The 11542-nt window shown below is 39.5% G+C and overlaps 2 protein-coding genes and 1 long non-coding RNA gene across 4 annotated transcripts in view; 2 read left to right on the top strand and 1 right to left on the bottom strand.

Moving 5' to 3' along the window:
- The window catches only part of arhgap4b (Rho GTPase activating protein 4b), a 40336-nt gene extending 35843 nt beyond the window's left edge, over nucleotides 1-4493 (top strand). For both annotated transcript variants that reach the window (XM_033629586.2, XM_033629584.2), the window contains exons 23-24: nucleotides 562-664; nucleotides 2516-4493. In XM_033629586.2, coding sequence (XP_033485477.1) covers nucleotides 562-664; nucleotides 2516-2713 — 301 coding nt within the window. In that variant the 3' untranslated portion in view covers nucleotides 2714-4493. The remainder of the gene's footprint in view (nucleotides 1-561; nucleotides 665-2515) is intronic.
- A 1940-nt stretch (nucleotides 4494-6433) lies between these two features.
- On the top strand, nucleotides 6434-11061 carry cav4b (caveolin 4b). Its single transcript, XM_033628418.2, has 4 exons — nucleotides 6434-6672; nucleotides 7233-7486; nucleotides 8644-8831; nucleotides 10490-11061. Exons 2-4 carry the CDS (start codon nucleotides 7238-7240, stop codon nucleotides 10671-10673), a joined length of 621 nt encoding a protein of 206 aa, XP_033484309.1. The 5' UTR covers nucleotides 6434-6672; nucleotides 7233-7237; the 3' UTR covers nucleotides 10674-11061.
- On the bottom strand, nucleotides 7760-10527 carry LOC144464162 (uncharacterized). Its single transcript, XR_013491954.1, has 3 exons — nucleotides 10392-10527; nucleotides 7980-8036; nucleotides 7760-7876 (listed from the first exon to the last, which is right to left on the bottom strand). It is a non-coding gene; the product is annotated as an uncharacterized LOC144464162 (long non-coding RNA).
- Nucleotides 11062-11542: the final 481 nt, after the last annotated feature.

Genomic DNA, 11542 nt, shown 5'->3' on the forward strand with positions numbered 1-11542 from the left:
TTTCAATTCGATTCAGTTCAGGAGCCTGCAATCGATATGACGTGATATCATATGCCCATCTAACACAATCATTTTCATCAACTCACAAAAACAACTAGAATATGATTTGACCATTTTATTTCTGAGCTCTTCCAGGTATCAGGCATTTAAATGAAAAACAGTATTCTTTTGTAACAAAAAATAATAAAAATAGACCTGTTCACATTTCTCATGTTTAAGTGAATTTCAAAATAAAGGTGTATCTTTAAGATGACGATATGGATCGATGTTTTCATTTTGCATCGATGTAATCGGATCGTTAATCAGTGAATCGATGTATCGATGTGGATTGATGTATTGTTACACCCCTAGTGCTAATGTAGCTATTATTGAGGAACAAGCACCACAAAGAGACTATTTTTGACTAGAATTTGTATAGTTGTTATGATCTGATGTGCAATATCTTGAAATTCACAAACTGAAATCTGGTTAACATCTATTATATCTACAGTATATCTGTCTGTTATCTCTATTTATCTTCAGTTATGTTTTGACTTACTTGTGTTACCTTTTGTCTTTTAGGTCTCAGGAGCGAAGACACACTTTGGACACTGTGAGACAGGGCGGCTTCAGACCCCCAGACAGACCTCCATTTGGTCAGGCAGACAGACCAGTAGTGGACAAGGTTGGTAGTTCGCCCTGGTTGATATATCACACCTGTGAGCCACTCAGCTCCCGTGAGACTATAAATGGTGTTGGCCATCAAATTCTGGAATGTTTTTGATGATTCTAGAAACTCACTTGTTTTCTGTTCCAAAAATCAGATTTCATCAATTTACTAGATAACTCTTCTGAGTGAGCTGCTTTGCTGAATTGACCTGCTTCCTGAAAAGCTAGCTAACAGTCCTAGATATCAACAGTTTGTGCTGGTGAAGCTACATCCTGCAGTGGTTTGACGTCCAATGACTTATGACACAATAACCCCAGTTCAAAAGGAAATCTAACTGGACTTTTTGTACTAAATGTCTCTTTCTGCCAGTGACTAATTTGTGCACACTGTTAGTTTTCCACTGACAGCTGCTCAGCTAAATTAGTAACATGTTATACAGAACATTTATGCTCAGTGACCAGATAAATATAGACCTTGCCTCTGCAGAAATCTCCCTTCACTTCCACTTGTATATGTGTGGCTACTTAAACATACCATGCAAAATATGCATAAATATTTAAAACTGTGCTGACTATGTGATCTAACTGACTGATGGTTTGGGCATTGCCCAGACTGTAGAGTTTGCTTTTCAAATGCAGAAATTTTAAATATTCACAATGAAAAATGCTTAATCCGTAGTTGATAAATGGTGGTAAATGTCATGTGACTGTGGCTATACCAAAACTAGTTTTTATAAGACAGCAAACCCTTGAATAGAAAATCTAGCCCATGACAGAACACTTAGGCCAATCACAGCTCATTTCAGAGACAGAGTGTTCCTATTGACTGTTCTCCAAATGCAGATGCATGTGCACGTCCCTTCAGTGAAAGCCTAATTCAGAGAACCCCCTAGAGAAAGTTGCTATTCCAGCATTGGCGACAACTACCTACACTGCAAAGCAACCCAAAAAAAGGAAGACAGACTGATCAAAAAGACAGTCTAAAAAGGAGGCTGACAATAAACTAAATAAAAAAGGTGTCAACACTGGCAAACCATTACAGAGATGGAAAGAAAATGTTGCTTATAGTTTAGCTTTCTGCTAACCGGGGCTTCAACTTCACATTCATGTAGCTAACATTACAGTAGCTAGAGCCTCAAATCACAGTGTGTCCTCCACTACACTCCCCGCCACTATAGACTCCCTCACTGGGAGGAGAGCAGGCAGCAGCTCTGGAGGCTGACCCCCAGTCAGCAGCTGCAGTTACCTGAATCCAGCCAGTGCAAACCCCAGCTCCAGGAGGCAGCCCAGACTCCCTGTTGGACCAGAAAACTTTATGTTGCTGCTGTTACACAGGTTAGACCTGGCACTGTGGGTTTGCACTGGACTAATTTGAGCTGCTACAGCCGCCGACCGACTCCCAGGGAAGCAGAGAGACAGTGGGGCAGCTTGTTAGCTAATTCTTGTCTCATTTCTGTTCTAATAAACACTGAGAGATGATTAAATAAATCAGTGTATGGGAAGCACTGGATGAAGCCCATGCATATGCCCATGGTCGTCTGGTGGGAGGGGCTTAGGACAAAGAGGGGAGAGCTGCAGAGGGAGGGTATATTTTCAAATGCTGTCGTTTTCTTTTTTGCCTTTTCCAAATTTCTGCCTACCCCAGATTTAATGAGAAAGTACACAATCAGGCCACAGTCACCTGATATCAGTCCTAACCATCACCTTCTGGATTAACTCCAAAGCAGCATCCATGCAGCATCTTATGCAGCTGATAGTTCTTACTAGTCATAGGTCTATTGTTCTACTTTTTCTTTTTTGTGCTACATTTTCATTATCCTCCATGTCTCTTCCTTGCTGTTTGCCTCTCCACCTTTTGCTCTCTCAGGAGATGATCAGTCGTCAGATGAACTCAGTGTTCAAAGAGCTCCTGTCTCGCCAGCCTGCCGTGCCGCCGTCCACCCTCAACGCCCCTGCTCCCTCCTCCGCCTCCTCCTCCTCCTCCACTCTTCCTCAAGCTGCCCCCGCTGCCAAAAAAGTAGGATTTGGCCTCAGAGGAAGGGCCCTTTTCAGACCGGTGGACTGAGAGAGAGGAGAGCCGATGAGTGGAATTATTGATTTATTGTTTGACCATGATGATTATGCTGATGCATTTGGTAGAGATCTTGATTCATTTTTTCAACACATGTATAATATTTGCGTCTCTGCCATCTCATAGTGCCACTAGTCTCGGTGCCGTGTTACTGTACGTCCAGTGTGTCTGTTTTCCGGCTGGTTTTGGTCTCTTTATGTTCTGGTCTATTTTTGTTCTCCAGGCTTTTGTAATTTTTTTGGAGAATCAGGGATGTGACATCACGAGACTGACTTTTTAAAAGTAGTTGCCATAATACTTACAACAACAAAATACTTACACTGCCCCCTAGTGGCAGGTCTGAGATCAGCCCACCCTTATAATGTCTGCTTCATTTTAAAACAAATACTGATCCGGGGCCTGAGTGCCTTCACATTTTTTACTTGTCACATTTATTTCACCTGAATAAATCTGATAGGTTTGAACTCTGCATATTATGTTATATAAAAGTCATTTTGATGAAGGAAGGTGTTTATGGAACCCTGAAGTGTTCAACATTAAATAAGACGTTATGAAATAAATAAACATATGAAGAAACTGTGTAAACTACATAAATGAACTAACATTTTTATGAAATAATGAAGGAAGTTGTTAAAACTCAACTCATTATTTTGAAATGTTATGCTTATACTTAAGTCATTAAGTCACTAAGTAACTTAAATTTTGTAATCATTTGATTCTTTGCCTCTGGTGAGAGCTTCTATATATGAGCATTTGCCTTTTGCATGTCTTTATACATTTCTGATGATGAATGCTTGACAGATGACAGATGATTAGACTGGCAGCTGCCATAGCTGCGGACACTTATCCTTCCAAGACGGCGGTGCTGCCCCAGAATACTCCACAATTACCTATACTACTTACAATGAAATAACATTTCATAATAATGAACAGAGTTTTAATAATTTCTCAATCTTTGTTTTGCAAATCACTGTTAATGTTACACAATTTACCCATGTGAATATTTATTTTATAATTATTTATTTATTTATTCATTGAAAATTGAATATTTCCGAACCCCATAAATGTTAGCTGGGAAGACTGTAAGCAGTGGGGTCAGTACTTTATAGCAGCATGCAGCATTAGCACACACACACACGCACACACACAAAGATGGAAACACATTCCCCTTCATATGTGACACATGGCCTGATACACAGGCCAAAACTCAGGGCTTTTGCAGAGTTAGAGCCGGGCTAACTCAGGTTTGGCTTCAAAGGAATAAGTAAGAGTTTCTCACTCAGGGCTGTGGTTGACTTACTCTTCAACTGGAAACTGTGCCCTAGCCTCAAGAGCCAAAATGTTCCCCACATCAGAGAGGATTCAGTGACTTCCTCTGGTTTAAACTGTGAATGCAACGGCGACGTTTTGGAGCCACGATGGAAACTCTTGTCTCATTCATCCACACATTTTGGCGCCCCTCTGACTATATCTAGCACCATCCACAGGTCCCATTGTTTCAGGATTTATTTTGCAGTGAGGTGTACAATTATTTTGACTCCAAAAGCATTTGAAATGTTCTTACATATGGCATCTCCCCTCTGTCGTGTTTCAGTATTGGAAACATAGAAGCGGAATCCTTTTTCAATTGATTCTACTTCTATGATGAAAACTCCCTGTTATTCTGGATCACTGTTTGATAATGTCACTAAATTTACTGTGTCCAGTTGTATATGTGGTAAAAAAAAAAGAAGAAGAAGAATTCAATAAAGATGATTAAGTGATGAATGATAAAGGGGGTGTCAGTGTATTGCATGGATGACTGTATTCCAGGGGCAGATCCACAGAGGGCCATGTGGGGGCAGCTGCCACAGCTACTACGGGGCTTTCCCCTAAAGCTTTCTAGCTCCTAAAAGTTTAATTAGAACCTAATGCAATATTCAGTCATCATCTATGTCCCTAAGCTGTCAGGAGCACCAGAATAGGCATTAAGCAGTAGGCACAGCACTGTGCTGGACTTGCATTGTCAAATTCCCTCAGTGAGTCAAAGTGTTGCTGCATCTGAGGTGAAGTCAGTTTCTCTGTGTAAAGTTCAACTAAAACCAAGAGAGAGCATAATGCAACAGCATCAGTTTCCTGTTGTAAAGGGCATTCTGAAAAAAATGCTGTGCAGAGAGGCCAAGGCTGCGCAAGAGGATATGGCTGGCGGGTAAGGATTTGGCATTGGACCTTATGCACAATGCATGCTGGTACATGTAGGCACTACTGGCACGGCTTCACGAGCAGTAGAACTCCACTTTCTCGATCAATATAGCATGCACTAAGAAATGTATTGCTTCAATTGACTACATTTACCACCAACACCGATTGGAAATCTATATAAAATGAGTTGAATATTCCCATTAACTCTTTTGTATTCATCACTAGACATGATTTGGAACAATCTGTATCATTTACTGATTTCTGATATCAATTAATACCAACGAACTGCAGGTGTACAGTCGCAATAGTTAACAATAGTTATTGCATCCTCATGTTTGAACTGTTGATTTTTAGGGCAGTGATTCCCAACATGCAAGTCACAGCCCTTAAGGGTAAATTGGAGGGATGTCAAGATGAGTAAGTGTGAAAATAAAGATATTTTGCCATGACTTTTCTCTCATCTAAGCTTCTTTATTATGAAATATTGGAATATTTCACTTCTTAATATTTCTAAAAACTCTTCAAATGAAACAAACAAAGCTTGCATGCATGCTTTGCAACCTGTGGGAAGACCATAGTGCCACGAGTGGACATAGCTTTGTTTTAAAGGGTCATAGACCAAAAAGGTCGGTAACCTCTGTAAGGGAATGTTAAGCTCAGTGGTTTATTCTTAGGGAATGGATTTTGGGAAAGATCTTGTTTGGACTACAGCCTTAAAACTATGTCAGGGCCAGAAGATTGATTATTTTAAGAAAAAGAAAATGTCAGAAAATAAAAACTTAGAAATGGCTGTCCACCAACATCCACCTGTTCATCTGAACACAACACAACAGCCTGCATCCTGAGACTGGAAATATTTTTGCCATGATCTAATTATCACTTGCTGTTTTATTAATTTTATTTTCTGACTGTGGCTTACTAACAATGTGGCCCGACAGTATGAAACACAGATTTTTGCCAAGAGAATACTTCACATTTTACTGTTATGCAGTAAGCCAGCATTAGAGAGCAGCATGCAGCATTAGCACACACATAAAAAGAAGTAGCTGAATTGGCCTTCTGATGGAAATAAAAATGAAAGGAAACTGTGAGGATATTTCAAGCTATAAATGCTGAAGACTGCAGGAAGAAGAGATGGCAAGATTTTACTTATTGGCAGTTTTCTGCTGTCTTTTACCTGTAGTATATATATTCATGTGGGGAATCCCCCAACTCCCATTACACCCTGCCAAAACCTCATGCCCCCCCATATGAACATTTCTGGATCTGCAACTTCTGTTTTCTGACGTATCGCTCTGTAAAATCTAATTTCCATTCAGAGTCTGAATTTACACTTGTTTGCTGTATTGTTGGTGTGTGTGTGATTGTTTCCATCTCAGTGTCACAACGACAACCAAGTGCTGTAAGACGATCTTTAAGGCCCATCCACTCCTCCTCCTAAAATAACCTCGTTCACACAGTCACCCAACACACACACACACACACACACACACACACACACACACACACACACACACACAGGAATAAGAGGCAATGTACCACATTAGCACTTCTGCTGCTCTAAGTCAAAGACTGTGGGTGTCTGTGTGTGTGTGCGTGTGCCTCTGTATGAGTTCTCATAAACCAGCTCAGCTCTGAGGGACATTGTGATTAAGCGGTTGAACTGATCTCATTGACATTTTAGATTAGCACTCTCTGCAGGGCTCCCCTGCCTTGTCTCTCTGCAAGGGTCTCTGTCACTGATACAGGATTAAGATAGCACTTTACGGAAGGTAAGTCAGACATGATTCATCCTTTCTACTGTGTCTGTCTCTGTCTTTGATCTGCTGCCATGATTCCTCAACAAGGATATGAGTTATAACATTGTTTTTTTTAACCTCATAGCACGTTTCATTTAAATATTGAAATTCATATCTTATACATGCAACTTAATTAAAAGTCTTTTAATCAGTTTATTAAAAGTCTTTTCAGACTTTTAATCATACTTGAAGATTTAAATGGCACAGTTTTGCTTTTACTGTACGTGCTCTATTTTAAAAATATAATTTTAAAATTATCAGCTGCTATTTACAGATTTGGGTATGGCTTCTTTTTTGGGGGCTAAAGAACAGGTGGTAGTGCCAGGGCTCAGCTTGCTGTTACACACAACATGCCTGCAATGTGCAGCAGGGGTGTATCTGACGGTGTGTGTGCGTGTGTGTGTGTGTGAACTAGTTTGCAGCATAAATGTGTGTATATTAATGTTCGATAAAATCAATAGAGGGCGACTGCACATATCCCACATGTAATGAATTGTGGTCATCTATTTTAATGCATGTGCCTCTTCCTTCAGTGAGGATGATGATGGTGAGCGATGACTGTCTGGTGGAGTGTAAGATTGATGATGACAGTGATGAGGACGATGGAGTAGAAGAACAGATAAACACACCTCCACCTCCTCCAGAGTTTGCATCCAAAGCCTCAACTCCAGCACCCAAATCTCCCACTCCAGTACCCAAACCTCCGACTCCTCCCACAGCCCCTGCTACACCAACACCCACCCATCCTGTCAACAGGGACCCTTATGGCATCAACCAGCACCTAAAGGTTTGCTTGTCCCCTCTCTATAAATCTATGCTGTTTGCCATAGCAGTGTTAGCAGTTGATTTGATGTATTAAATAGAACATTTGTCATTCTCTTCTACTGCTATCTCATGTGGTGTACCCCAAGGTTCCAGTTTGGGCCCTATGTTATTTTTTATTATATATGCTTCCACTGCAGTCTCTTTTTAGACAATATAACATCCCATATGATTGTTAAGCCTAAGCTTTAAGAAATAGAAACTGGATCCACAATGCAGATTCAAACAAACAGTCTTTATTGTCCAAGTCCAAGGGTGAGGAGAGGGGGAAAAACTCAGGGCTGGGGAAACTTCCAGGGAGGAAAAGGTGGCTGGCAGAGCATGGCAAAAACGGAACTGAGGATATGGCAGGGCACTGAGGACAACGAAACAGAGACACAGGTTAGCAAAAATCAGGTTGGTTCAAAGATTGAATGTACGAGTTCCAAAAACACAACAAAAAAGGGCAGAGCTGGTACCGCTGGAGGATAATCAACGAACTGGCGATGAGTGGAGAATGAGACCAGGTATTTGTGCTGCAGCAGAGGAGAGTGGCAATCAGCGGTGATACAGTTCAGGTGGTGGAGGAGGAGATGCAGCAGAGAAGTAGGTCAGCCACACCCAGCCAGTAACAGACAGGGAAGACAAAACAAACACAAAAACAAGCAGGGAGGGGAACAGAGAGAACACACACCCCGCATCCCAACAATGATTGCTATGTTTATGACAGGCAGGTGTCCTGTTTCATCTTTAAATCAAGCAAAAAGCATGATCTTCAATTACTCTCAAGATCAAAATATTAAATACTGAATGGCCACATTTTAAGACAGAGGTGCTTATCATGAGTCCTACAGATTTCCCTAGTGGTATGGGGAATTTTCGTGGGCCTCTGTCTTAAAAAATTCTGTATACAAATAGGTATCATTTCTTATTCAGCTCTAGAATTTGGCAATTTCTATCATTTAATTGTGCTTTTATCTCTTCACATCTTTACTGTAACTCTCTTTGTGTGTGAGTCACTTAGTAATCCCTGTCTTATCTAAAGCTATAAAGTATTTCAGTCAACACTTGTTTTTTTCTTATATGCTCCTTAAATAAACTGCCATGACTCGTACCTCCCACTCTCTTGTTCCTTGTCTGTAGGTGGAGGTCAGTGATGTACTTGCGGAGCCTGACAGACCTCGTAGCATAGACCAAGTGTGGCTTTACAGTGTCGTTGGCTTCGAGAAGGCTCGTATCTGGACGTATCAGTGCCTCTCCTTGCTGTTAGCTGTGCCCTTCGCTTTCCTTTGTGGTATTTTCCTGGCCATTCTCGCCTGTCTACACGTCTGGTATGCTGGTGTAATGGAAATGCTCCCTAATGTAGTCATGCACATTAGTGACAGAGTCGTGTGCTCACTTCATCAAATACAGCAGAAGATTCACTTTGATAGCACAGTTGCTCTAAACACGTGGCTCTCAGTGTCTTTTAAGCAATGTCTACTTGCAGTTACATATCTAGGTTATGAGTAGGGCTTATCTTCAATAATATGCCCAATGCTTTTAGCATTTAGACAATATAGTGTCAAAAAATAGTGAAAACTCCCATCCCAGATCCCATGTGTCATCTGTAATAATTTTGTTTGAACCATTTTAAACCCAAAGCTGCTCAGTTACAATGATACAAGACTGGGGAAATTAGGAAATCTTTACAACTATAACACATTTTCTTTCAATATAAACACATCATACTTGACTCAAAATAAGGTTTTCTTTTAATCATCATTTCTTGCATCCAGACTTTGGGCTCAGACGCTTCTCTCTAATAACTTTAAAGCATGTTGCACACATCTGGCTAATCCCTAAACAGTGATATCACTGCAGGCATGTGACTGGATGCCTGCTGGAGCATCATTGATTAGAGTTCTTGAAGCATCAGCATCTACCAAATATCTCTTGTTCGTGTCCATAAGAGAGAATAGTTTCAATACATGGCAATATTCAGCATACAACATGGCAACTTTGTGAAATCTTTCAGATGAAAAATGTTGATGATGGTGAAACATTTGAAGGATAATCAGCTGCCAGTTTTAACTCCTTAGGTGACATATACAGGGTAACATTAAGCTTGTTGGTAAACGAACAGTTAACGTCATCACGGAAGTATTTTTTTTCCAATAATGATCCTAATTTAGTCTACACAAAAAGACAGCACAGTTTTCTAAAGCAGCATTTCTTTTAAAACTGTATTCATCACAGCCGTGTTTTTATAATGTGTCCGAAGGTCGGTGACTTAAAAATGACTTCTTGCAGAAAATTAGATTAAAACATCACTACCACTCTCATACAGTAAATTTATGATAAATATAAAGCTACAGCCAACAGGTGGTTGGCTTAGCTTGTCACAGAGCCTTAATTCAGGGGGAAACAGCTAGCCTGGCTCTGTCCAAAGGTAACGAAACTCTGTCTATCTCTATTTATTTGAAATAGCCCATTTAGTGATTAACACTGGAAAAAATAATTAGTTGTCTAATCCTAACCCTAACCTAAACCTAATTCTAACCTGAACCTTAAAACCAAGCCTTAATCCTCAAACAGATCTTTGAAAAAGTGAGGACCGGCAAAAATGTCCTTACTCTGTAGCTAAAATATTTTTTTTGGTCCTCACTGTGTAGCATGTACAAGTATAGACACACACACACACACACACACACACACACACACACACACACACACTCAACTCAGCACTCAAAGAATTAGCATGCTTACACGACTTCCTTCTCTCTACCTGACTTTAGGTGACAACGGCTTCACATGATTTACACTCCTAATTGTTTCCAAAGTGATACCTTTCTACTTGCATGATAAATCTCTCTATTTGCTCAAGTAATAAATCTTTTTTATTTACTCACATAATAAATCTTTCCATATTCTCTCCCTCCATCTGTCCTGACAGGGGAGAGTTTATGAAAACAGTCAGTTGAGTTATTCTCTTTCTCTCTCCCTCTAGGTTTTTTGTGCCTTGCATACAGCTGAGCAACACCTTCCTTCCATGCCTGCGGTCTTTATGTATGTGCACTGTGAATGTTATCATCGCTCCCTTCTGTACGTCTCTCGCTCTCTGCTGCAGTCAAATTGCCATTTCACTGTCGAACAAGGACTGGCATCAAATGAGAGACAAAGATACTGTATGAATGTGATACATGACAAGTGACTGAGTGACTGAATGATTGAGTGAGCGAGTGAGTGTCAGAGAATTTGATTTAAATTTGTCTTTTTTTGTTTTTTAATTGCCATAGTTCTGCAACCTGGTAATGTGATTGCTATTTGTATGTAAAGTTTTGTATGTAAAGCCAATTCATACAAGTTACTATTATTATTATAACTATTATATTGTTATTATTATTATTATTATTATTATTATTATTATTACTATTATTATTATTATCATTAGTAGTAGTAGTAGCAGTAGTCGTAGTACTAGTGGACATAGTATCATTATCATTATTATAATTATTAAAAAATTTATTCTGAGTAAATTGTAACTGTGTCGAGCTATCAATAAAAGAAATGTCAAAAATATCTTGTTTCTGTTTTCTTTCACCAAATAGACTATGTAAATAAATGTTATAGTTATGTGCACAGATGAATGCAGAATGAAGTTGAATTAATCAGTCATCAGTCATTTACCAAGCAACAAAAAAAAGGGTTACTGTGTTATTATGTCACCAAAAAAGCAACACAGTACCATAGAGAGTAAATAACATTTGCTGCTCTCTCTTCCTAGGTTTGAAGATTTTCTACATTTATTTGAAAAGTGATCCCAAAAAAATGTTAGTGTTATTTTCACTATTGTCTAACATTTCATAGATCAACATTAATAAAGTCATTGTAAAAAAGGCAACCTTATAAATGATATGGCTTTCTTTTCGTTGCTTATTGCATTGGTGATTTGAACAAAGAAAACATCCCCATATTTCCTTCTTTCTCCATTTTACATCAAAACACTGTAATATTCCCTTAATCAGATGTTGTCGTGTGTTTTCATAAGTCCGAGGTTTTC

This window comes from Epinephelus lanceolatus, chromosome 8, assembly GCF_041903045.1.
Source record: "Epinephelus lanceolatus isolate andai-2023 chromosome 8, ASM4190304v1, whole genome shotgun sequence".
NCBI lineage: Eukaryota > Metazoa > Chordata > Actinopteri > Perciformes > Serranidae > Epinephelus > Epinephelus lanceolatus.